Source organism: Borostomias antarcticus, assembly GCF_949987555.1.
Source record: "Borostomias antarcticus genome assembly, chromosome: 30".
Lineage (NCBI taxonomy): Eukaryota > Metazoa > Chordata > Actinopteri > Stomiiformes > Stomiidae > Borostomias > Borostomias antarcticus.
The window spans coordinates 6,677,976-6,705,566 of record NC_140263.1 but is presented as its reverse complement, the minus strand read 5'-3'; the positions used below and the strand labels follow the sequence as shown (position 1 = coordinate 6,705,566).

The following is a 27,591-nucleotide window of genomic DNA, read 5'->3' as shown; positions in this document are numbered from 1 at the left end:
TCTCTCTCTCTCTCTCTCTCTCTCTCTCTCTCTCTCTCTCTCTCTCTCTCTCTCTCTCTCTCCCTCCCTCCCTCCCCCTTGGACACATGATTAATATGAGGCGGGGATCGTGACACACGTCGAGAGAGAAAGCAAGCGTGCGTTCTATTAGAGGTGTGTTTGGAGAACGCCATCACGCTGACTCCTGAACCACATACTTCGGGTTCCCAGTGACTCTTGAAGTAGAAACTCAACAAGTAGAGAACTGGCACAAAAACTGTGTGGATGATTAGAGGGACAGACAAGTAGAGTAAGGGTTAGTTAGTTAGGGTTAGGGTTTAAGGGCCGTCTCTACAGACAAACTAAACCATCCCTTTAAGGCGGTGGATGAGGGTTAGGGTTCGATGTCTCAGTGTCTGATGGTAGAATAGGAGAGCTGTGCTTGATCTCTTCAAAGTCACGTATACAAAGGATCCCAGGGGTGACATCGAAGGGCATGCTGGGTATTCCTCATGAATTTATCGATCACGTCATTCTCTGAGAGCTAAACCTGCCCCTTTGTATCATTGTGATGTCATGCTTTGTTCAAATACCCCCAACCTTCCTTCATTCCCTGATCTGACAGGAGGAGACTTGGGACAGCTGTGTGGAGAACCACATGATGCCACCTATCCACTCTCGTTAGATCAGTGATGACCGCCAGGAGGGGTGGAGGGAAAGAAGAGAATTGGGACAGTGGCGCTAGACTAGCGGCCCTCCCGGGTCCTGCTTCTTACCCATGTCGGCGGTGACCAGGGTGGAGTGGTTTTCGGGCAGCGAGATGGACGCCCCGTCCGGGTCCTCGTTGGCTTCCTGCTGGCTGTGGCTTAGCTCCGAGCGCAGCTCTGAAAACTCATCCTCCTCCCTGAGGGGTCAAAGAGAGAGGTCATGGTTGAGGTCAGTCACAATGATCAATGACAATGCCAATGATCACATGTATATAACAATAATCTCATTAACATAATGTTTCATCACGCATATCAGTATAAGATAATCCTTAATAACTTATATCAATATAATAACAATCTTAAATAGCTTATATGGATCTGGTTGTTTTGAACTCTCTGGCAGGGGTGGTAGCTTGAGTGTCCTTGTACCTTTTTCTGGCAACGCACGGCCATTTCACAGAATTAGCTCTGCCTCGTTTAGTATGCAAATCTATGGCCTTCTTAGACAGCAGGCCGTAGGTTGAGAGAATCTGCCCTTTTCAGATATTCACTCACTCCAGGCATGAATATGCATGAGCTGTTGGCCAGATCCGCTCCTATTCTTGCTTCAAACTCCAGGTTTTCATAACCAAGACATTTGTGTCTAAATTTCTCGGACATTAGTGTTTTAATAAATGCACGTCCGTCCTCTGAGTATTTTTAACGAGAGGAAACGGTCTCGGTGTCAGAAACGCTGCCGGAACAATGTTGGATCTTAGTGGGGAAATGTTTACACAACTGTGAATCGCCCAGCCCCATGTTGATACATTTTGTCACGCGGCTTTAAATTAGGCTGATGCAAAACTAAATAAATTAGGGGAGTTTTTAAGATCCCAGAGTGCGTACAGTAAGCCAAGTCCGGAGAGGAAATGCTATGTATGCATAAACGCTATTTGTTAAGTGTTAGTGAGGACTGTGTGCTGATTGCAAACAGCAGTACGTCTAGTCTGGGCAGTGCCTGTGAATGACAGTCTTTTAAATATGTGCCACAGGTTGGATTCAGTCTTCATAGTGAAGCTTCAGGCTGATTGAAACTGGATTTTCATCATGACGGCACAGACAATGACTGACTCACATACTTGTCCACATGCCCATGTCCTACTCCAAAAACAGGTTTGCTTTGGCACTGTGTGTACACGCAAACACACACACGCAAACCCTAAAATATCAATGCCGTGCACGGAGTTGGTGAGTTTTGGGAATAGGCCATTTGAAAAGCCTGCTGTGCGTTGTGAAATTGATTAAAAAGCACTTCCCATTTTATGAGAGGCTGGGGGTCTGGGAGGATATGGTGCCAGTTACACCCTAACACATTCTAATGAGTTGTTTTGTTTCAGCCCATGCTCTGTCAGTAGAATTATTTAGGGATTGGAACGGGCGGGGAGGACATTTAGGAGGCCTCCATCCCAAATAACACCTCCATTTTGAATTGACTGTTCCACTGCTACTTCAGTGAGTAGCAGTTAGAGGAGGTTTGGGGAGGTATTAGCCTGGTGAGACCATCCTTTTTTTTAAAGATATTTTGGGGGGCATTTCTGTTTCTGCTTTATTACAATTGGTCACTTTAAGGACAGACAGGAAAGGTGGTAGAGAAAGTGAGAGGGGAAGACACACACAGGGTTAGGGTTAGGGTTAGGGTTAGGGTTAGGGTTAGGGTTAGGGTTAGGGTTAGGGTTAGGGTTAGGGTTAAGGTTAGGGTTAGGGTTAGTCGGTAATAACCAGCCTTTAATAACCTAACCCACGGACCATTCTGACCTCACAATTTCACATTCTGCTGCTCACACAGATCAGTCTGGCCATGAGGAACTACTGGCAGCTAGAGGTTGTGTGTGTGTGTGTGTGTGTGTGTGTGTGTGTGTGTGTGTGTGTGTGTGTGTGTGTGTGTGTGTGTGTGTGTACCTGATGGTGGTACCCTGCAGCAGGTCTATCTTCTTGTTCAGCTCGGCGATGATGCTGTGTAGCTCCGTGATTCTCTCCTCGTAGCGCAGCGTTGTCCTCTCCTCCTGCTCCCTCTGCTCACACTACACACACACACACACACACACACACAATAAAAAAGGTAAGGTGCTGGTACAAAACAATACCATATACACACACACACACACAAAGCATCCTGCAATAACAGTAGAAACATAGCACATACACGCGCGCACGCTCGCACACACACACACACACACACACACACACACACACACACATACACACACACACACCAGAGTGGCCCTCTCATGCAGAATGACGGATGAGTGCATTAGCGACAGTGATTTCTGCTATTGGATTAGCGTGCTCTAGATCCATCTAACAGCAGATCAATCACCCAAGAACACGAGACAGCCTATCTGCTTACATCTCACATCTCAGAGATACAGTATCTCGTTCTAGTCTCACATCTCAGAGCCATCTCGTTCTGTGCAAAGGGGAGACGATAAAGTTGTCATCTCTATTGAACAGAATGGGGAGGGTTAGGGTTAGGGTTATGGATGAGCTACCAGACCTTATTTGAAATTATTTTAAACAACTCACCCGCACTTGACGGCTCTTTCTTGGACCAGTGGAACGAATGTAATAATAAATGCAAATCCCTCCCGCCTGACGCGCCAAGCACACCCAAGCCAACGCTGCAGCCATTTATAAGATTTTGAAACGGTACTTTGACCCCAGGTCTGGAGGGGAGCCTACACACACTCTCTCTCCAACAAACCTCTTCTTTCTGGCCCTGTTCAAATAGCTAGCCCACCATCCAAAATCCCTGCAGCCATGTTTTCATGGTCAGGACGGTTCTCCAACAAAGGGGTCTCCCACCACCGTTCTCTGGGATTTTAAATGAGGGTAATAACTCCTGAGGTGTTTCTCAGCTGAACTCTCGCACCCACACACACACACCATCACCCCCAACCGTGCAGACACACAGCTCCATTGTGTGAGGCTGGGTCCTTGAGGCTTTGCTGGGGTTTGTCCACAGAGAGCCTGGGAAAGAGAGAGAGGTCCAGGGTATCAGCTTTCCCCTGTGCCTCACTGTGGATGGCTGCAGGGTGTGTGTGTGTGTGTGTGTGTGTGTGTGTGTGTGTGTGTATGTGTGTGTGTGTGTGTGTGTGTGTGTGTGTGTGTGTGTGTGTGTGTGTGTGTGTGTGTGTGTGTGTGTGTGTGTGTGTGCGATTTGGGAGGTGCAGGTCTATCAATCTACAGTATGTGTGCGTGCAAGTGTGTGTCTCTCACTATGAGTACAGTACGTCTGCCTGTGTGTGTGTGTGTGTGTGTGTGTGTTTGTGTGTGTGTGTGTGTGTGTGTGTGTGTGTGTGTGTTACTACGCTTCCTGGAATGAGCTTACCACTGCGGCATGTTTTCCTGGCTTATGCTGGAGGTTCAGAGAAACAGAGACAGAGACAGAGAGAGAGAGAGAGAGAGAGAGAGAGAGACAGAGAGAGAGAGAGACACAGAGAGAGAGAGAGAGAGAGAGAGAGACAGAGGAAGAGAGATAGGTAGAGAAAGTGAGAGACAGAGAGAGAGAGAGAGAGAGGGAAAGAGACAGAAAGAAAGAGAGAGAGACAGAGAGAGGGGGGTAGAGAGAGGGAGGTAGAGAGAGACAGACAGAGAGAGAGAGACAGACAGAGAGAGGGAGAAAGAGACGAGGAGAGGAGAGGAGTCTGGTGTTTAGAAGTTCATCACACACTATCAACAAAAGTGGTCTCCTCCTAGACCTATCATTGAGAATATTAAGTAGCATGACTTGCCGTGTTTATGAAAAAGAGATATTTGGTCAGTGTCATGTAGTGTGACATCACACAGCCAATTAGTGTGTGTGTGTGTGTGTGTGTGTGTGTGTGTGTGTGTGTTGTGGCATGTAAGAATGAAGACTATGGCATTTAGAGGTTTTGGACAGTGCAGATATGGTCATGTGACACCCCTGGACGTGTTGTGCTTGTCCCTCGATATAAAAGAGGAACTTGCGGCTATTTGACTTCCATTATGTCCGCGAGCAGCTCTCCCAGCGCATTGAGGTTGGTTCAGGACAGACACTCAACACCCTGTCCTCATTCAGACACTCAACACCCTGTCCTCATTCAGACACTCAACACCCTGTCCTCATTCAGACACTCAACACCCTGTCCTCATTCAGACACTCAACACCCTGTCCTCATTCAGACACTCAACACTCTGTCCTCATTCAGACACTCAACACCCTGTCCTCATTCAGACACTCAACACCCTGTCCTCATTCAGACACTCAACACTCCGTCCTCATTCAGACACTCAACACTTCCCCACACGGCGCTCTGTCTGTGGTTCCCCACACGGCGCTCTGTCTGTGGTTCCCCACACGGCGCTCTGTCTGTGGTTCTACACGGCGCTCTGTCTGTGGTTCCACACGGCGCTCTGTCTGTGGTTCCCCACACGGCGCTCTGTCTGTGGTTCCCCACACGGCGCTCTGTCTGTGGTTCCCCACACGGTGGTCTGTCTGTGGTTCCCCACACGGCGGTCTGTCTGTGGTTCCCCACACGGCGCTCTGTCTGTGGTTCCCCACACGGTGGTCTGTCTGTGGTTCCCCACACGGTGGTCTGTCTGTGGTTCCCCACACGGCGCTCTGTCTGTGGTTCCCCACGCGGCGCTCTGTCTGTGGTTCCCCACACGGTGGTCTGTCTGTGGTTCCCCACGCGGCGCTCTGTCTGTGGTTCCCCACGCGGTGGTCTGTCTGTGGTTCCCCACACGGTGGTCTGTCTGTGGTTCCCCACGCGGCGCTCTGTCTGTGGTTCCCCACGCGGTGGTCTGTCTGTGGTTCCACACGGCGCTCTGTCTGTGGTTCCACACGGTGGTCTGTCTAAGTCACTACAGATGCCTCTTCACATTATAGGCTTCCAGATTCTAAGAGTCGGGGTCAACAGGGTGAAAGGTCAGGAGCTAGGAGAGGGTCAGCGGCGGGGGCCTACTGATACGTGTGTGTGTGTGTGTGTGTGTGTGTGTGTGTGTGTGTGTGTGTGTGTGTGTGTGTAAGACAGAGGTCAATGGGCTGACACTGCTACCCGGGTCACCAATGCTCTGACATAGAGCCCCTTAGTGTGTGTGTGTCTGTGTGTGTAGGCTTGTGTGTGTGTGTGTGTGTGTGGGCTTGTGTGTGTGTGTGCTTGTGTAGGTACATGCACACGCACACACGCACAGCTAGCCTGCTGCGACTTCCTGAAGAGCCCTGGGATGGAGAGGACAACATGCACACACACACATACACACACACACACACACACACACACACACACACACACACACACCCACGCACACAGCAGAGCCAAGACAACACGCACACACACACGAACACACACACACCTACCCACCCACGCACACAGCAGAGCCAAGACAACACACACACACACACACACCTACCCACCCACGCACACAGCAGAGCCAAGACAACACACACACACACACCTACCCACCCACGCACACAGCAGAGCCAAGACAACACACACACACACACCTACCCACCCACGCACACAGCAGAGCCAAGACAACACACACACACACACCTACCCACCCACGCACACAGCAGAGCCAAGACAACACACACACACACACCTACCCACCCACGCACACAGCAGAGCCAAGACAACACACACACACACACACACCTACCCACCCACGCACACAGCAGAGCCAAGACAACACACACACACACACCTACCCACCCACGCACACAGCAGAGCCAAGACAACACACACACACACACCTACCCACCCACGCACACAGCAGAGCCAAGACAACACACACACACACACGAACACACACACACCTACCCACCCACGCACACAGCAGAGCCAAGACAACACTCTACACATGAGAGCTCCTGCCAATCAGTGGAGGGAGCTAGGAGCAGTTGGTATGGTTACTGACAGTTCCTGGTCTCACTATGCTGATGCCTCATGCCAAAATAATCCCCCAAATCAATTTCCATCTATCTATCTCTCTCCCCATCTCTCTCTCTCCATCTCTTTCCTTCTCTCTCCCCCTTTCCCTCTGTCCTCTGCCCCCCCCTCTCTCTCTTTCTCAGACCTGGGATCCCAGTCTATGCTGGAATTAAAACATCCCCCTCCTCCTCCTCCTCCTCCTCCTCCTCCTCCTCCTCCTCCTCCTCCTCTTCCTCCTCCTCCTCTCTCCTTTCTTACCTGCTGGTAGCTGAGCATGCTAGCGCCTTTTAATGTGGATGCACTGCCCAGCTCATAGCCTATTAAGCATAACGTTAGGCTACTCTGAAAACTCTAAAATGTAAATTATTTTCATCAACCTTTTTCCACTCTAGGCCTACAATATGCAACCAGACCTCTAATTTACTAATCAAAATTAAGTATTAAACCAAGCCTTTACTGCCGATGCCGGATAACAAGTGAATGAATTTTTAGCATTATCTAAATGCCTATTTCCAATTTATTGGACAATAATGGATGTTTCGGCATCAAGCCTTCATCAGAGAACTGTCCATGCAAAACTAAATTTAATAGATTTATTGAACAATAGGCCTATTCATTCAATATTTATTAGCAGGCTGGAAAACTATAGGAGTAGGCTATACACGCATGGACCTGTGCTGGTACTTGCTGTCTTTTTCAGCACCACCTCAGGGCTCATTACCAACATGATTAGCCTACCGCTAAATGATGGGAGTGCTGCCTGGAGCCAGAGTACAAAGTCCACTCACACCACTGCCTACTATGCACAGTATGCAGATAAACAACATCAGAGACCCGGTACCAGCGTTTATCTGTCAAAACAAAACAAATGAAGTGGCATATATATAGGGTTAGGAGGGTTATATATATATAGGCTATACTCACTGGTTCTCTCATAGGCTAGCTACGCTGTAACAGGTTTGAAAGTCCGAGGCTCGATCCATAAAATGCAAAACCACGGTGTAGTTTGATCCGAAAATGCTTAACAGTACGGAAAACTGAACCATGGACAGCTAGCATTAGCAAGCCCATGGGCTAATTATTACCCAAGCACTGTGTCCATATAAATAAATATAGCTTTTAAAACGTAACCAGTTAGCTGGCTAGACAGTAGTCAACTAGTAATCAGTCATCACTACCCCTGACAGCTGGCTGCATTTATTATTTTTACGATTGGTGCACTTTCAGATATTCCGTTTAATAGCCAGGCAGGGGTTCCCCCGGGATTCCCAGACAGCTGACGAGTCATGCCCTATCTAATATCTGATCATTAGTTGCCTGAAAGAGCCGCAGTGACGTTGGCGGCGCCTTTCTGAAAAGTTGAGATGGTAATGTTTTCAAAAAGCCGGAGCGCTCGAAAAAAGACTCGGTATATAACCCTAACCCTTCTCCATGCAGCCGCCAACGCTCTATCCTCTTTGGTAACAGTTGAAAAAGGACACAGGCGCTCAGAAATGCGCGCTTTCACGGCCAAACATGCCATATTGTATAACCTTTAGATTAACCCAGTAGTGTTTATTTTCCAACTAGCAGATCCCCTACTCGGGTGCTCGAGTACTCGGTTAATCACTACTAACCCTAATCCTAACCCTAACCCTAACCCTAATCCTAATCCTAACCCTAATCCTAACCCTAATCCTAATCCTAATCCTAATGCCTACACGGCACCTACTGTACATCTATATGGAGGAATGCAAGAAAGATTCAACCAATGTATCAGTGTTGGGTAGTGCAGTACAGTGATTGGTTACCTGTATCAGAGTGTTGGGTAGTGCAGTACAGTGATTGGTTACCTGTATCAGAGTGTTGGGTAGTGCAGTACAGTGATTGGTTACCTGTATCAGTGTTGGGTAGTGCAGTACAGTGATTGGTTACCTGTATCAGTGTTGGGTAGTGCAGAGCTGTGATTGGTTACCTGTATCAGAGTGTTGGGTAGTGCAGAGCTGTGATTGGTTACCTGTGCCTTGGCCAGTCTCTTCTCCAGCAGGTCTCTCTCTCTCTCCGTCTGGACCAGGCGCTTGTTGAGCTCTCCCACATCCCCCTTCAGCGAGGCCAGGGCTGCCAGGTGGAGCTACAGTAGGGGGGGGGACAGGAGAGGACAGGGGGGTTAACTCTCAGGATGAGGAGGACAGGACAGGACAGGACAGGACAGGACAGGACAGGACAGGACAGGACAGGACAGGACAGGACAGGACAGGACAGGGGGGTTAACTCTCAGGATGAGGAGGACAGGACAGGACAGGACAGGACAGGACAGGACAGGACAGGACAGGACAGGACAGGACAGGACAGGACAGGACAGGACAGGACAGGACAGGACAGGGGGGTTAACTCTCAGGATGAGGAGGACAGGACAGGACAGGACAGGACAGGACAGGACAGGGTGGGTCTGGTCTCAGCACCTTTTTGGAGACGGCTGAAAGCATCATCGTATACTGTATGGAACCCCTATCATGTATAAATAAACAAGATTTATGTTGTATTTATTTATCCAAGGAAACATAACAGCAGTGAATAGGTCTTCTCACAGAGGGGAGCACACACACACACACACACGCACGCACACACGCACACACGCACGCACACACGCACACACGCACGCACGCACGCACACACGCACACACGCACACACACGCACGCACACACGCACACACGCACACACACACAAACCCTGTCCAGGGCTGCCTCGCTTCTAAAGTATTTTACAAAAGGAGACTTGCATCCAAATATAAAGGTGTCTATCTCCGTTTCCCTCCTACTCGCCAGAACACAGTCTCAGAGGAAGGGTTAGGGTTAGGGTTAGGGTTAGGGTTATTTAGGTGCTAGGGTTAGGTGCTATTTAGCACATGATAGCATCCTGTCATGAAACTTTGAACAAAGTGTTAGAAACTCTCAGTACAAAAACAAAAGCAAAGAAAAGAATTGAGGAACTGTTCATTCATTATTCTGGACAACCAACCTCCATCAGTCATGAAAAACATGGCGTTAGTTCAGTAGTCAAGGAGACGTGCTGGGTGTAGTTCAGTAGTCAAGGAGACGTGCTGGGTGTAGTTCAGTAGTCAAGGAGACGTGCTGGGTGTAGTTCAGTAGTCAAGGAGACGTGCTGGGTGTAGTTCAGTAGTCAAGGAGACGTGCTGGGTGTAGTTCAGTAGTCAAGGAGACGTGCTGGGTGTAGTTCAGTAGTCAAGGAGACGTGCTGGGTGTAGTTCAGTAGTCAAGGAGACGTGCTGGGTGTAGTTCAGTAGTCAAGGAGACGTGCTGGGTGTAGTTCAGTAGTCAGAATCACTATGAGCAGGGTTAGGGTTAGGGGTTAGGGTTAGGGTTAGGGTTAGGGTTAGGGGTTAGGGTTAGGGTTAGGGTTAGGGTTAGGGTTAGGGTTAGGGGGTTAGGGTTAGGGTTAGGGTTAGGGTTAGGGTTAGGGTTAGGGGGTTAGGGTGAGGGTGAGGGTGAGGGTTAGGGTTAGGGTTAGGGTTAGGGTTAGGGTTAGGGTTAGGGTTAGGGTTAGGGTTAGGGGTTAGGGTTAGGGTTAGGGTTAGGGTTAGGGTTAGGGTGAGCCTAACCCTAACCTCTGCTCTCTCCCAGCACTGCCCGCTATTATAAAACCACAACCTTTATTTAATGACCCTCATTTGAAACGCTCTCTGTCCCTTTATTGAGTAGCCCTAATCCCCCGCCCTCTCTCTCTCCCCCAGGTGTGCGTTCAGCACAACAGATGAGCGTTGCTCTCTCTCCCCCCGCCCTCTCTCTCTCCCCCCGCCCTCTCTCTCTCCCCCCGCCCTCTCTCTCTCCCCCCGCCCTCTCTCTCTCCCCCCAGGTGTGCGTTCAGCACAACAGATGAGCGTTGCTCTCTCTCTCTCTCCTCCCTGGGTAACCAACCCTAACCCTAACCCTAACCCTAACCCTAACCCTAACCCCCAGGTGTGCGTTCAGCACAACAGATGAGCGTTGCTCTCTCTCTCTCCCCCCAGGTGTGCGTTCAGCACAACAGATGAGCGTTGCTCTCTCTCTCTCCTCCCTGTGAGGGTAACGCAGGACTCATCACATCGCTGGAGGCAGCCGACCATCACGGCTTAATTAATTCAACTCGCTGCCAACGCAGCAATATACAGTAACAGTACACACTGCTGTTCAACCATGGAGTTGGCCTTATGAAACACTTTTTTGTTGCTTATATTCAAGCTGTGTGTGTGGAGCACACTGACCTTGAGACAGGTCATAGGTCTAGTACAGTAACGAGTACTGTAGAGCTAGAATTTGTGCATTGCAGTGATAGTAAAATATTAAACCCACCAAACATAGGCTTCCTGCTTGAGACAGCTGTAGTATTCCACTTCACTGTGAACCTCCCTTTGGTTGGATTCATTCAGATTGAGTCATAACCCATCAAACTGAACCGCTAACTTTTATTACTTGTACTTCAGGACCAGCCAATGTGCTCCAGCTGCTGAGCCAAGAACATGTCATTTGAACAGGAAGCCGTGCTTCAGTCCGGCCAATCACAGGAGGGCGGCTCCAGAAGAACTCCAGCGAGGACGAGCTGCAGGAAGTGACAACAGGCAAGAGGGGCTCATGAGTGGCTCCGCCCCCTGGCTAAAGCACAACCTTTGACCTTCATTAACGTAGGAGTCCGGCCTGGGTGATGAGGAGAGGCTGAGGTGAGGAAGGCCTTGGGAATCTTCCTCTGTCTTTTACAACAGGTCAGTGACTGACTAACCCTAACCCTAGCCCTAGCCCACAGGGATAGACAGGTCAGGGACTGTGTTAGGGTTAGATAGCTGGTTTGGTTTTTTGAGGGCTTTTCTTTGGAAATACATGACTAGAGGGAAGAGAAGTGTGAAGTGTGCAGGAGAGGAATTTTCCTTTGCAGATCATGAGAAGTGATACAGACAACAGTATTCTGCGTCTTTCTGATCTATCTGGATGGATGGATGGATGGATGGATGGATGGATGGATGGATGGATGGATGGGTGGGTGGGTGGAGGGAGGGAGGGATGGGTGGGTGGGTGGGTGGGTGGGTGGGTGGGTGGGTGGATGGATGGATGGAGGGATGGAGGGATGGGTGGGTGGGTGGATGGATGGAGGGATGGATGGATGGATGACCTGGGCTCCAATGGAAAGAGTGGAGATAATGGGTTTTAAGTGCCCAGATCTATTCTGTTCGACCGGCGTCAGTGTGAACCCATGTGAACCCATGTGAACCCATGTGAACCTGTGATCCCAGCAGTCTGAGGCTACACACACACACATGCGCACACAAACCTGAACACACACCCACCCACACACATACACACACATACACACACATGCAAAAGCATGCACACACACACTTTTCACACAAATTCTGTCTCCCAGGGGCAATTCATCTCTCAGGCAACATGAATGACATCCGCATGATGAGGAGTGAGGGTCGGCCTGGATCACATCCATTATCTGAGCTCTGAGGTCGGAGGGCGTGTCTACAGATGTTCACGCCCAGGGGTGGGTCACGCTCACGGTGAGTCACCTGCCAAGTGGACTGTAGATGAAAAAATCTACTGGCCAAGTTTGTTTTTCTTCAGATAGCCTTCCAAAATCTAGTCGGGGGTCTTGCTCTGCGACCGGCGGGTGATTCTCCAGCATCTCCATCACTGTCACTCACCTCCCCGTCTCCCTCCTCACCTCCAGTACCTGAGACCCTGGACTCACCTCCCCGTCTCCCTCCTCACCTCCCCGTCTCCCTCCTCACCTCCCCGTCTCCCTCCTCACCTCCAGTACCTGGGACCCCTGGACTCACCTCCCCGTCTCCCTCCTCACCTCCAGTACCTGAGACCCCTGGACTCACCTCCCCGTCTCCCTCCTTCTCCCTCCTCACCTCCAGTACCTGAGACCCTGGACTCACCTCCCCGTCTCCCTCCTCACCTCCCCGTCCCCCTCCTCACCTCCAGTACCTGGGACCCCTGGACTCACCTCCCCGTCTCCCTCCTCACCTCCAGTACCTGAGACCCTGGACTCACCTCCCCGTCTCCCTCCTCACCTCCCCGTCTCCCTCCTCACCTCCAGTACCTGGGACCCCTGGAGACGTCGTCCCTCTAAAAGCCTGAGCCTTTCCGCCTGACAGGAACACAGTTTAAAGGCATGATGGACGATTCAGAGACATAAATATGAATGAGCCCGTCCCTCGGGACGCTGTCGTACTGCGAGCCTGACGGCTTCTCCGCTCCGCCTCAGTCTTATTCCTCCAGGAGAAACCTTCAGCACTACATCCCCTGCTCTGCTTCAAATGAATATATTCACCTGACCTATAAGCTTCACCAAATCTATAAATGATCCCACTCCTTAACCTTTTCACTGGGAAACACACGCCAAGGCTAGGCCTTGGACAGACGCTGCTTCAACATCGACAGAGAGACTGACTGAGGAGACACTGTGTTTAGAGACTGACTGAGGAGACACCGTGTTTAGAGACTGACTGAGGAGACACCGTGTTTAGAGACTGACTGAGGAGACACCGTGTTTTCAACATCTACAGAGAGACTGACTGAAGAGACACCGTGTTTAGAGACTGACTGAGGAGACACCGTGTTTAGAGACTGACTGAGGAGACACCGTGTTTAGAGACTGACTGAGGAGACACCGTGTTTAGAGACTGACTGAAGAGACACCGTGTTTTCCAGCAGCGATGCTTGGCCCCAGCGTAGCGGTGAGTCAGTGGAAGCAGAACGGTCTTCCCTGAATGTGTTCCAGGTTCATCATGTCAGGCTGGTAGTGGGGGACGATGAGCTGCTGTCCCTGGTCTGCCCAGACAGACGCTCCTGCAGAGGGTTGGGAGTGAATGACCTCTCACCTCGCCTGTTTGTGCTCTAGACATGGCGGAGACATGACCTCTCACCTCAGACACTAGAAGGCATGTTTGTGCTCTAGACATGGCGGAGACATGACCTCTCACCTCAGACACTAGAAGGCATGTTTGTGCTCTAGACATGGCGGAGACTGGAGATGATGATTCATTCATCTAAGCTGAGCTCTGGCCAGATGAGTACATCACATGGGAACGATTCAGAACCCCGGCTAATTGAATACATTAGAGGCAGAACTGTCATCCTGTGGGGGTTAGGGTAGGGTAAGGGTGCCATGGTTAGGGTAAGGGTGCCATGGTTAGGGTAAGGGTGCCATGGGTAGGGTAAGGGTGCCATGGTTAGGGTTAGGGTGCCATGGTTAGGGTAAGGGTGCCATGGGTAGGGTAAGGGTGCCATGGTTAGGGTAAGGGTGCCATGGTTAGGGTAAGGGTGCCATGGGTAGGGTAAGGGTGCCATGGTTAGGGTTAGGGTGCCATGGGTAGGGTAAGGGTGCCATGGTTTTCCTGCACAGTTCTTTTCGGGTCATGAGAAACATAGTCTTGTTTTGATCTTTTTTTTTTTTTTTAAGGATTTTAGTGGTTATACAGGCCGCGATAATTTTTAACTTGTGAGGTAATTGTGCAGGCTACCTCTAGGAACATATTGGTCTGGGTTGAAAGTAATTTCTTCTGACACAAAAAAAATGCAGACCTTACCACAATTGATAGGGCCCGCATATTACACTGACCCCCTGTAGGACCCAGGGGAGGCCAAACACATGGCGGGTGGTTCATTTCTCTCTGGGCCGGCGTCACGGCTAACAGGCTGGCGTGTTGCTGTCATGGGGATGTCGTGAAAGCCACTTTAATAAAGGCTGTCCCCGTGGCGCGGGTGACTCTGCTGACAGCTTTTATTCACACGCCCGTATATGCGCTGATGAAATGCCCCCGTGCCACATGGGAAGTGTGTATGTGTCCGTCTCCCTCCCACACTGGAATTCTAGCCGTAAATCAATGTCATTTCTCCAGGATTATAATTACCTTAAAAGCATTGAGATTTCTGGAGCGAAATATTCTTTGAAAGCCCCCCCCCCCCCTCTCTGTCCGACCTCCTGCCCAATAGCCCCCCAAAGTCCCTCACAGGGTCCTTGGTGTGTCTGCTGAATTGGAACATACAACCTCACTCATACTGCAGCCTAATCGTCTGGCAAACAGGCAATCAATCTCTGAGGGGTCATTTTCAGATTTGTGTCACCGTGTCATAACACACTGGACGCTGTAGTAAGGCATGAATGAGGATCTCACCAGGATTAGAACACTATCCTCTCTCTACCCAGATGACTAGACACATACCAGACACGGCCATTTTGAAAGAGCTCCACTATTAGCTGGGTGGCGGGAGGGGGGGGAGACCCGGGGGCCAGCGCAGCGCCCTGGGAGAGGAAGACACCGCTGACGGAGGACCGCCAGGCTCTTTCCCTCCAAACCCTGAACTCAGCACAGCCGCCAAACACCCACTAGCTGCTAGGCTGAGAAAATGCTAACGGCTGAAACAGCTACTCAAGTGGAACTCAAGCGTTGCCAGAGGAGGGGTCAGACCACAAGGTGGGTTAGGGTTAGGGTTAGGGTTAGGGTTAGGGTTAGTGTGGACCTGCCCCTCTGAGAAAAGGCCAGGGGAGCAGTTAGATCTATAAACGTGAGGTGAATATTACCTGAAACCACACACCTAAATGTACTGAAATGTCTTGTGCAGATATGGGGGCTTTATGCATGTCTTATAAAGGGTTTGTAAAGGGTTTAATAAACGTTTCTGGGACGTCATTCGTTAACCGTGTAGCCGTGTGTATGGCTGTTTTTGTTTGAGACGGGATCTGTGACGTCCCGAGGAAACGACTGGAGCAACATCAGTCGACCTGCCAGCCCTGGGACAAACACACAAACAACGGGAAACAAACAAGTGGAAACAAACAAGTGGATGAGCGTTCATGAAGCTCTTCTCCATCAGGACTGAACCTGGGAACCACAGCACCGTGAGACAGCGCTTCACACTGAACACCGTGAGACAGCGCTTCACACTGAACACCATGAGACAGCGCTTCACACTGAACACCGTGAGACAGCGCTTCACACTGAACACCGTGAGACAGCGCTTCACACTGAACACCGTGAGACAGCGCTTCACACTGAACACCGTGAGACAGCGCTTCACACTGAACACCGTGAGACAGCGCTTCACACTGAACACCGTGAGACAGCGCTTCACACTGAACACCGTGAGACAGCGCTTCACACTGAACACCGTGAGACAGCGCTTCACACTGAACACCGTGAGACAGCGCTTCACACTGAACACCGTGAGACAGCGCTTCACACTGAACACCGTGAGACAGCGCTTCACACTGAACACCGTGAGACAGCGCTTCACACTGAACACCGTGAGACAGCGCTTCACACTGAACACCGTGAGACAGCGCTTCACACTGAACACCGTGAGACAGCGCTTCACACTGAACACCATGAGACAACGCTTCACACTGAACACCATGAGACAGCGCTTCACACTGAACACCATGAGACAGCGCTTCACACTGAACACCGTGAGACAGCGCTTCACACTGAACACCATGAGACAACGCTTCACACTGAACACCGTGAGACAGCGCTTCACACTGAACACCGTGAGACAGCGCTTCACACTGCTACGATAAACTGAACACGATGAAATGTAACGCTAACGACCATGATACAACCTCAACACTGGTAGAGAGCTCTATGTTGGTCTCTCTGGTAGAGAGCTCTGTGTTGGTCTCTCTGGTAGAGAGCTCTATGTTGGTCTCTCTGGTAGAGAGCTCTGTGTTGGTCTCTCTGGTAGAGAGCTCTGTGTTGGTCTCTCTGGTAGAGAGCTCTGTGTTGGTCTCTCTGGTAGAGAGCTCTGTGTTGGTCTCTCTGGTAGAGAGCTCTGTGTTGGTCTCTCTGGTAGAGAGCTCTATGTTGGTCTCTCTGGTAGAGAGCTCTGTGTTGGTCTCTCTGGTAGAGAGCTCTGTGTTGGTCTCTCTGGTAGAGAGCTCTGTGTTGGTCTCTCTGGTAGAGAGCTGTATGTTGGTCTCTCTGGTAGAGAGCTGTGTGTTGGTCTCTCTGGTAGAGAGCTCTGTGTTGGTCTCTCTGGTAGAGAGCTCTGTGTTGGTCTCTCTGGTAGAGAGCTCTGTGTTGGTCTCTCTGGTAGAGAGCTCTATGTTGGTCTCTCTGGTAGAGAGCTGTGTGTTGGTCTCTCTGGTAGAGAGCTCTGTGTTGGTCTCTCTGGTAGAGAGCTCTATGTTGGTCTCTCTGGTAGAGAGCTCTGTGTTGGTCTCTCTGGTAGAGAGCTGTATGTTGGTCTCTCTGGTAGAGAGCTCTGTGTTGGTCTCTCTGGTAGAGAGCTCTGTGTTGGTCTCTCTGGTAGAGAGCTCTGTGTTGGTCTCTCTGGTAGAGAGCTGTGTGTTGGTCTCTCTGGTAGAGAGCTCTATGTTGGTCTCTCTGGTAGAGAGCTGTGTGTTGGTCTCTCTGGTAGAGAACTGTGTGTTGGTCTCTCTGGTAGAGAGCTCTGTGTTGGTCTCTCTGGTAGAGAGCTCTGTGTTGGTCTCTCTGGTAGAGAGCTGTGTGTTGGTCTCTCTGGTAGAGAGCTGTATGTTGGTCTCTCTAAGCCAAGCGCAGAGCTGGAATTCTCCCTCTGCGTAGTGAACGTCATGGGAATGCATCCATCTACACACACACACACACACACACACACACACACACACACACACATACTGCTGAATACCTCTGCAGGCTCCTTAGCCCTGATTACCCACATGGTTGGCTACCAGGCATGAACAAACTCACCTCTCACCACACACACACACACACACACACACACACACACACACACACACACACACACACACACACACACACACACACACACACACACACACACACACAGCTGTAGACAAGCCTCCTCTCTCCCCTCCTCTTCCTCCTCCTCTACTCCCTCTCCTCCCCTCCCCCTCTCTCCTTCTCCTCCCTCTCATCTTCCCCCCTCTCTCCTTCCTCTTCTCTCCCCCCCTCTCCTCCTCCTCCTCCCTCTCCTGGCCTCAAACCTCTTTGCCTGTTTTTCTCATTCTTCCTCCCAGCTCCCCTCCTGGCCTCTGAGGGTCTCTCTCTCCCTCCTCCCCTCTCTGCAGTTCATCTCTCCTCCAGTCTCTCCTGCACTCTCCCCCTCTGTCATGACCCTCCTTCCTCCCCCGTCTCTCTAAATCTTCTCCTCTAATCTAATCCCTCTCTCTCCCTGCTCTCCTTACCTCTGCTCCCTCTCTGTCCAGGGTTCTCTGCGTCCGTGCTGGTCTCCAGTCCAACCACAGACCAGGGTCACCTGGTCCACTCTACTGGTCCAACTCTACAACGGCTCTGCTTTCAGCATTCTGGAGCCTAAATCCGCCAAAGAGACCGGAGCGTTTTGATCCTGGACTGTCCAGGAGCCACGGTCTTCTCTCTCTCTCTCTCTCTCTCTCTCTCCCTCTCTCCCTCTCTCCCTCTCTCTCTCTCTCTCTCTCTCTCTCACTCTCTCTCTCTCTCTCTCTCCCTCTCTCTCTCTCTCTCTCTCTCTCTCTCTCACTCTCTCTCTCTCGGGCTTCTTTTCCTTTTGTTGTGAGCATCGCCCTTTCCTTCCTGTCCGGAAGGGAGGATGTTGTTCCTCGCAGGGCTCAGGGGCCCCCTGTTTGTCAGCGCGGCCGCTACGCTACATAGCCTGGTCACTATGCTAAGCTACGCTACATAGCCTGGTCAATATGCTAAGCTACATTACATAGCCTGGTCACTATGTTAAGCTACGCTACGTAACCTGGTCACTATGTTAAGCTACGCTACGTAACCTGGTCACTATGCTAAGCTACATAACTTGGTCACTATGCTAAGCTACATAACCTGGTCACTATGCTAAGCTACATAACCTGGTCACTATGCTAAGCTACGCTAAGCTACAATACACTGAGACGCTCTAGGAGAGTGACACGCACGCACACATGTACAGTACGCGCACAGGCAGGCAGGCAGACAGGCAGGCAGGCATGCGCGCTCACACACACACAGGAAAAGGCAACACGGACTGAAACCTGACTCGCCCGGCGGAGACTGGAATGTGGAATCAGAGGAGCATATTGTGTGTGTATGTGTGTGTGTGTGTGTGTGTGTGTGTGTTCGTGCGTGCATTTGAACAGATGTGTGCAGAGGACAGGACCAGTCGTCCGAGGTGAAAGGTGAGACGCGCGCAGCTCCTGATCTGGACCACCCCATGCTGATCTCACCAGACACACGGTCTCTGGCCAGAAACACCTACCCCCCTCTCCTCCTCCTCTCTACCCCCTCCTCCTCCTCCTCTCTACCCCCACATGCTGAGCTCAGCAAAGACACCTCCTGAGGCTGGTCATCTGGCATCTGGCATTCTATCTGGCGTTCTATCTGGCGTTCTATCTGCCGTTCTATCTGGCGTTCTATCTGCCGTTCTATCTGCCGTTCTATCTGCCGTTCTATCTGCCGTTCTATCTGCCGTTCTGTCAGTGGAGTGATGGAAGTTGGAGGTTAACCCATGATGGGTGCAGTACAGAGCCACCTAACATCGCCTTTATGATATTCAATAAGGTGCTTTACAGGCCGCAGGGCAGGGTAGTCACCGGTGTCCTCTGCCCCTGACCGGTCCAGGCTAGGGACCGTGTCCTCTGCCCCTGACCGGTCCAGGCTAGGGACCGTGTCCTCTGCCCCTGACCGGTCCAGGCTAGGGACCATGTCCTCTGCCCCTGACCGGTCCAGGCTAGGGACCGTGTCCTCTGCCCCTGACCGGTCCAGGCTAGGGACCGTGTCCTCTGCCCCTGACCGGTCCAGGCTAGGGACCGTGTCCTCTGCCCCTGACCGGTCCAGGCTAGGGACCGTGTCCTCTGCCCCTGACCGGTCCAGGCTAACCCTCTCGTCCACTGGGGTGAACTCCAGCACAGAGGCGCTCAGCTGGGGGCTAGCTAGTATAGCCACACCTGCCTTACGCCTCATACCGTGAGCAACTCCGGAGAAGAACAGGGTCCAAGGGGCTTCCTCCGGGCCGGGTCTCTCTTCCTCTCTGGTCTTCCATCAGGGCCGGGTCTCTCTTCCTCTCTGGTCTTCCATCAGGGCCGGGTCTCTCTTCCTCTCTGGTCTTCCATTAGGGGTTTTTCCTGTAACCCCAGGTAGGGGGGCTAGGGGGTACTACCACTTGCCCAAGGTGGACCCCCAGACTAGTGGAGGGAAGGATGCGTCTTACTTCATCATTCTAGTTCGCACTGAAACTAGCCACTGATCATAATCAACCATCATAATCAATCATAATCAGAAACAACCTTTAATAACGTTAGAATCATCCAATAGGATCTGGACTCAGCACCTCCCTGATTCTCCATCTGCCCAAAACAGAAGCTCTACGACCTTGAAAGGGATTGTCAAGGTGTGCGTGCATGTGTGTGTGTGTGTGCATGCGTGCATGTGTGTGAGTGCGTGCATGCGTGTGTGTGTGTGTGTGTGTGTGTGCGTGTGTGTGCGTGTGTGTGTGTGTGTGTGTGTGTGTGTGTGTGTGTGTGTGTGAGAGAGAGGCGTGCACTGTGAATCAAGTCAACTTCTTGCTCATTCGCTCTCAGAAAGCGCATAGCTGGGGGTGTGGCTACAGATTCTGATCTGTAGGCAACACACACATGCACGCACGCACGCACGCACACACACACACACACACACACACACACATACGCCGAATAGCCGTGAGCGTGCACATACAACCACACACACACACAAACACACACACACACAAACAACACACTGAATAACCGTGAGAGCGCGCACCCACACACACCCACACCCACACACCCACACACACACACACACACCTCCCCGTGGGTCCCCTGGTTGTGCTCCAGAGGCGCTGGCCGGGGCCGTGCTGGACCTAGAGAAGCTAGAGAACCCCACCAGGGCTGGACCTAGAGAAGCCCACCAGGGCTGGACCTAGAGAATCCCATCAGGGTTAGGGTTAGGGTTAGTGCTGGACCTAGAGAAGCCCATCAGGGTTAGGGTTAGTGCTGGACCTAGAGAAGCCCACCAGGGCTGGACCTAGAGAAGCTAGAGAACCCCACCAGGGCTGGACCTAGAGAAGCCCACCAGGGCTGGACCTAGAGAAGCCCACCAGGGCTGGACCTAGAGAAGCCCCTCAGGGTTAGGGTTAGTGCTGGACCTAGAGAAGCCCACCAGGGTTAGGGTTAGTGCTGGACCTAGAGAGGCCCCTCAGGGCTGGACCTAGAGAAGCTAGAGAAGCCCCTCAGTGTTAGGGTTAGGGTTAGTGCTGGACCTAGAGAAGCCCATCAGGGTTAGGGTTAGTGCTGGACCTAGAGAAGCCCATCAGGGTTAGGGTTAGTGCTGGACCTAGAGAAGCCCATCAGGGTTAGGGTTAGTGCTGGACCTAGAGAAGCCCCTCAGGGCTGGACCTAGAGAAGCTAGAGAAGCCCATCAGGGTTAGGGTTAGTGCTGGACCTAGAGAAGCCCATCAGGGTTAGGGTTAGTGCTGGACCTAGAGAAGCCCATCAGGGTTAGGGTTAGTGCTGGACCTAGAGAAGCCCACCAGGGCTGGACCTAGAGAAGCTAGAGAAGCCCATCAGGGTTAGGGTTAGTGCTGGACCTAGAGAAGCCCCTCAGGGCTGGACCTAGAGAAGCTAGAGAAGCCCATCAGGGTTAGGGTTAGTGCTGGACCTAGAGAAGCCCCTCAGGGCTGGACCTAGAGAAGCTAGAGAAGCCCATCAGGGTTAGGGTTAGTGCTGGACCTAGAGAAGCCCCTCAGGGCTGGACCTAGAGAAGCTAGAGAAGCCCATCAGGGTTAGGGTTAGTGCTGGACCTAGAGAAGCCCATCAGGGTTAGGGTTAGTGCTGGACCTAGAGAAGCCTCTTCAGGGCTGGAGTTTTATCTCCTGATCAAATGTTTTCACCCAGCAGCTTCAGAGGGTTTTACCCTATCAAATACAGATCTATAAATAGCCTGTATGCTTTAACTGGAGACAGTGAAGGAGCACAGGCAGAGAGAGAGAGAGAGATTGAGAGACAGAGAGAGATTGAGAGAGACAGAGAGAGAGAAAGAGAGAGAGAGAGATTACGAGATACGCAGAGAGAGAGAGAGAGAGAGAGATTGACAGAGACGTGGAGAGAGACAGATAGTCAGAGATGATTGAACCCTTGATTTTCCAGCTTAATGGAGTGTGAAAGGTGAATTATCTTCCTCTCCCCTCGGGCGTCATTTCCCCATGTGTAGCGCTGTGCTCCCTCATAGCAGGAGGGTCTACAGCCCCGTCTCCTCCTCACTACAGCCCCGTCTCCTCCTCACTACAGCCCCGTCTCCTCCTCACTACAGCCCCGTCTCCTCCTCACTACAGCCCCGTCTCCTCCTCACTACAGCCCCGTCTCCTCCTCACTACAGCCCCGTCTCCTCCTCACTACAGCCCCGTCTCCTCCTCACTACAGCCCCGTCTCCTCCTCACTACAGCCCCGTCTCCTCCTCACTACAGCCCCGTCTCCTCACCATAGACAGCACAGGAGCAGCAGGGAATGACTAACAGAGCTATAGAGTAGCCTCGCCAATTTGTGTCAGTGAGTGAGTGAGTGCATGCGTGTGTCAGTGTATTCAACGAAGAGTTAGTGTGAGAGTGGAAGAGTGTGTGTGAGTGTGTGTGAGTGAGTGTGTGTGTGAGTGTGTGTGTGAGTGTGTGTGTGAGTGTGTGTGATTGTCAGCGGCCTCCTGCTCCCTCCCTGTGGTGGAGGTCCGTCTCTCTAATTGCCTGTAAAGACCTGGAGAGGGCCTCTACTGAAGGTTCCCAGAGTCAACCCAGGATTTTAATCAGGCGGGCTGTCCGGGGTGAGGGCCTCAAGTCCTGCCGCTCCGGGGTGGAGGAGTAGACAGACGGTCGCGAGGGAAAAGCTTGACCCACTTCCCTACTTTAAGCCTCACACATTCAAATTCAAAGCTTATTCACGTTCGTCTTAACCGTGCCGTTGAGTAAAGGTGCTCTCAAGTTGTATTCTGTGACAGGGAGTGGTCTGTTAGCTAGACAGCTAGGCTAGTTGGACATGACAAGCTGGTTTGATGACAGTTAGACTGGTAGTTGGACATGCCAAGCTAGTTTGATGACAGACTGGTAGTTGGACATGCCAAGCTGGTTTGATGACAGTTAGACTGGTAGTTGGACATGCCAAGCTGGTTTGATGACAGTTAGACTGGTAGTTGGACATGCCAAGCTGGTTTGATGACAGACTGGTAGTTGGACATGCCAAGCTGGTTTGATGACAGACTGGTAGTTGGACATGCCAAGCTGGTTTGATGACAGACTGGTAGTTGGACATGCCAAGCTGGTTTGATGACAGACTGGTAGTTGGACATGCCAAGCTGGTTTGATGACAGACTGGTAGTTGGACATGCCAAGCTGGTTTGATGACAGACTGGTAGTTGGACATGCCAAGCTGGTTTGATGACAGACTGGTAGTTGGACATGCCAAGCTGGTTTGATGACAGACTGGTAGTTGGACATGCCAAGCTGGTTTGATGACAGACTGGTAGTTGGACATGCCAAGCTGGTTTGATGACAGACTGGTAGTTGGACATGCCAAGCTGGTTTGATGACAGACTGGTAGTTGGACATGCCAAGCTGGTTTGATGACAGACTGGTAGTTGGACATGCCAAGCTGGTTTGATGACAGACTGGTAGTTGGACATGCCAAGCTTGTCACAACTCAGCCACCGCCCGCTTCGTCTGACACACCTGACGACGAGCAGCCTGGTCCCAGGGTTAGGGTTAGGGTTAACCCCACGTCCCAGGGTTAGGGTTAGGGTTAACCCCACATCCCAGGGTTAGGGTTAGGGTTAACCCCACGTCCCAGGCCACACAGCGGGAGCTGCGCTTCCACCGGCCACCACCGCGACTCAGGAGCGCTGCTGCTGCACAGCTAACCCTAACCCTAACCCTAACCCTAACCCTAACCCTAGCTAACCATAACCCTCACCCTCCGGCATTAACAATCAACCCATCGCAGCCAGGATAAGAAGCCGGACAACTCAACAGCCATTGCCAGATCGTTGACCAACCTAGTGGGTACACGTCTCTAGCTCTCTGCCTCATGTTTTTGAACCTTGCCTTACCCTTTTTTCCTTCGTCCTAGTCTGACCTCCCCACCACTGCCTGAACCAACGCCTGTCTGGATAGCCATTCTCCTGCCTGATCATCGCCTGTCTGACTGCCTTGTTCCTGCCAAGCCCGGCCTGTCTGAGAACCACTCTCCCGCCTGACCACTGCCACCAATAAACGCGCCTTTTTGTCTTTCTCATATATCTGCCTTCATGTCTGCTCTTGGGTCAGGCCCACGACCTTAAAGCTGGTTTGATGACAGACTGGTAGTTGGACGTGACAAGCTGGTTTGAGTGTGGAATGCTTCTGGAAGGATGCGAAGGTCGTGCTCTGGCCTTCACTGTCGTCTGGCTATCGCTGACCAGTCGATCAGCTCTAAGAGTTTCCCATAATGACACAGCTACACATGCACCGGCTTTTGTAAGACTTTAAATGATCTTTAGAGAGAAGATGACCTAAGCCCACATGAGCAGATCAGAACATGCTCATAGTAGAAGCGATCACTGCAAGCCGGACGTTGACAAGTGAATGGTTCACTCCCGCTAATGTTTACTATATAAAACTATGATTTTCCCTTCAATTACAGGCCTTCTCTTTCAAAGTGGTTGTACAATGATGGCTGCCATGACCGCATCACTGGAAGAGCAATTGCTCTGGAAACGCTTAGGACAGGCTTTCCACGACTTCAAGTAAAGCATTTCAACGAGGCATCTGTATATTTCATTAGACGTTAACAAACAATACACACTCAAAGGTACCAGGGAGGTCTGGAAATAAACATTTATAATACAGTAGCCTTTGAATAAATTGTACTTCCAACAGTGTGACAGCTGTATCATTGCAATGAGCATCTCGTTTGGCCAAGAACCAATCGGCAGTGTGTGTCAGTGGCCCCTCACTCAAGAACCAATCAGCACTGTGCGTCAGTGGCCCCTCACTGATCAATAAACATCAGTGAACGCCCCTCCTGAATTACAGCACTCCGCCGCTCTACAATCAATACTCCCATCCCTTCCCATAATGAATTCAAAAATAAAACAACTTCATAAATATGTGGCAGGACATTTTAAAAGACCCTCATACAAACTGTGGGGATCCATAAATGAACATGGTACACAGGGTGCATTCAGAAATGAGAATCTGCTCTGACTTCAGAGCCCTCTGGTCTCAATGATAGAGCACAGTTAATTTACCAACGGTCGCTTCGCTCTGACCAACCGTCAGTGTGCGTCCTGAGCGCTCCCAGAGCACACTGCTCTTCATTTTACATTTCGGGACGCTCGGAGCGCATTTGCCAATGCACCCATAATCTCTCTTCATTTCACCCATAATCTCTCTTCATTTCACCCATAATCTCTCTTCATTTCACCCATAATCTCTCTTCATTTCACCCATAATCTCTCTTCATTTCACCCATAATCTCTCTTCATTTCACCCATAATCTCTCTTCATTTCACCCATAATCTCTCTTCATTTCTAGCATTTGTACTGAAATCAATGTGTAGAATATTCAGTTTTAGATGTGGCAACTAGTGACCGGAGCTGCTGTCACCCGCACCATGGTAACAGCACCATGGTAACAGCTCACCCGCACCATGGTAACAGCTCACCCGCACCATGGTAACAGCTCACCCGCACCATGGTAACAGCTCACCCGCACCATGGTAACAGCTCACCCGCACCATGGTAACAGCTCCCCCGCACCATGGTAACAGCCCACCCGCACCATGGTAACAGCTCAGACACACACATCAAAAGGCTCCCATGGTTCTGTCCATTCCTACAATGTAAGTATCTAAGCTGGGTGACTTATATTTTTTGAGGTATGACGATTTGTTTGACAACCATGCTCCCCATTCAAACGAATAGGGCTCCACTGTAACTTTTGAGCTGCTAATTTTTAATTCATACCCGTTTTCTAGCTTGTCATCACGCCTACAGTTTTTAAGCTAAATGGCATAATTACAAACAGTATATGAATGTTCAGCCTGTTCCCAGGATTCCTACGGTGTAAATATCTAGGCTGTAGCCCTTATACTTTTTGAGAGAGAGCTGTCTGAAGCCGGCATGCCTTCCCATTGAAGTGAATGATGGGATGTTCAGTGTCCGTTGGGATTTGAATTTGGGGACACAAGAAGGCTCTCTCTCATATAGGACTGACGGACAGAGAGGAGCTCTTTCTTCCTCCCCACACTGGCTCATTGTGTGCGTCTGCTGCGCGCCGGCGGCCGGAGGAGGTCGTAAATACTACCTGAGCCCCACTTCTCTGCTGTTTCCAGCTGAGTGAGTCAGAGGACCTCGTCAGAGGGGCCCGTAAATCTGCCCGGTGCGGAGACCACGGCCCCGGACGCTCCCGTTTGTGAGTGCACCCGCTGGCGTGATGCGCTCTTTAACCCCCCCCTCTTTAACCCCCCCCCCCCCCACAAAAGAAATCCTCCTCGAATCGATCGAGCGTCTCCGACGTTGTTTATGGTTCTCTAGCTGGGCGGCAACGATGACTGAGCGCTCGCGTTTACAACTCCCCACGCCGCCCGTTAAATCACCCCGATAGATTCAGTCTGCTCCCCCTCCTCGTTGAGTCTCAGGTAAAAGCCGTTAAAACATCCACACAGACAAGCAAACACTTTCTGCCGGGGCAGAGGAAGAAATAAGGGATTGAGCGGAGAGAGAGAGAAGTGAAGAGGACATGGAGACAGGAGGGCGGTCTGATAAGGACCAACGTGCTTCCCTGTTTAGGTTTGCACGGTGAGGCATGCAGGAATGTGGGCCTGGAGGCAGCATGCTGTTTGAAGAGTCTGTGGGGGTAGGTGGTGGTGGGGGGGGGGGGGGGGTGTCTCTGTGGGGCTAGGTGGGGGGGGGGGGGGGTGTCTCTGTGGGGCTAGGTGGGGGGGGGGGGGGGGGGGGTCTCTGTGGGGCTAGGTGGTGGTGGGGGGGGGGGTCTCTGTGGGGCTAGGTGGGGGGGGGGGGGGGGGGGGTCTCTGTGGGGCTAGGTGGTGGGGGGGGGGGGTCTCTGTGGGGCTAGGTGGTGGGGGGGGGGGGGTCTCTGTGGGGCTAGGTGGGGGGGGGGGGGTCTTTGTGAGGTTAGGTGGGGGGGGGTCTCTGTGGGGCTAGGTGGGGGGGGGGGGGGGGGGTCTCTGTGGGGCTAGGTGGGGGGGGGGGGGGGTCTCTGTGGGGGTAGGTAGGGGGGGTCTCTGTGGGGGTAGGTGGGGGGGGGGTCTCTGTGGGGGTAGGTAGGGGGGGGTCTCTAAGGGGGTAGGTGGGGGGGGTCTCTGTGGGGGTAGGTGGGGGGGGGGTCTCTGTGGGGGTAGGTAGGGGGGGTCTCTAAGGGGGTAGGTGGGGGGGGGTCTCTGTGGGGTAGGTGGGGGGGGGGTCTCTGTGGGGGTAGGTGGGGGGGGGTCTCTGTGGGGGTAGGTGGGTGGGGGGGTCTCTGTGGGGGTAGGTGGGGGGGGGGGTCTCTGTGGGGGGGGGGTCTCTGTGGGGGTAGGTGGGGGGGGGGGTCTCTGTTGGGGTAGGTAGGGGGGGGGGTCTCTGTGGGGGTAAGTAGGGGGGGTCTCTGTGGGGTAAGTAGTGGGGGGGTCTCTAAGGGGGTAGGTGGGGGGGGGGTCTCTGTGGGGGTAAGTAGTGGGGGGGTCTCTAAGGGGGTAGGTGGGGGGGGGGGGGTCTCTGTGGGGGTAGGTGGGGGGGGGGTCTCTGTGGGGTTAGGTAGGGGGGGGGTCTCTGTGGGGGTAGGTAGGGGGGGGTCTCTGTTGGGGTAGGTAGGGGGGGGGTCTCTGTGGGGGTAAGTAGGGGGGGGTCTCTGTGGGGGTAAGTAGTGGGGGGTCTCTAAGGGGGTAGGTGGGGGGGGGGGTCTCTGTGGGGGTAGGTGGGGGGGGGGTCTCTGTGGGGTTAGGTAGGGGGGGGGTCTCTGTGGGGGTAGGTAGTGGGGGGGGGGTCTC

The 27,591-nt window shown here is 52.1% G+C and overlaps 1 protein-coding gene across 1 annotated transcript in view; it reads right to left on the bottom strand.

The window, feature by feature from the left end:
- mcc (MCC regulator of WNT signaling pathway) overlaps positions 1-9,084 on the bottom strand; it is a gene marked incomplete at its 5' end in the record, with an annotated part of 62,358 nt that extends 53,274 nt beyond the window's left edge. Inside the window, 4 exons of the mRNA XM_084460193.1 lie at positions 756-883; positions 2,625-2,746; positions 8,616-8,729; positions 9,061-9,084. Coding sequence (XP_084316319.1) covers positions 756-883; positions 2,625-2,746; positions 8,616-8,729; positions 9,061-9,084 — 388 coding nt within the window. The remainder of the gene's footprint in view (positions 1-755; positions 884-2,624; positions 2,747-8,615; positions 8,730-9,060) is intronic.
- Between the last annotated feature and the right edge of the window lie 18,507 nt (positions 9,085-27,591).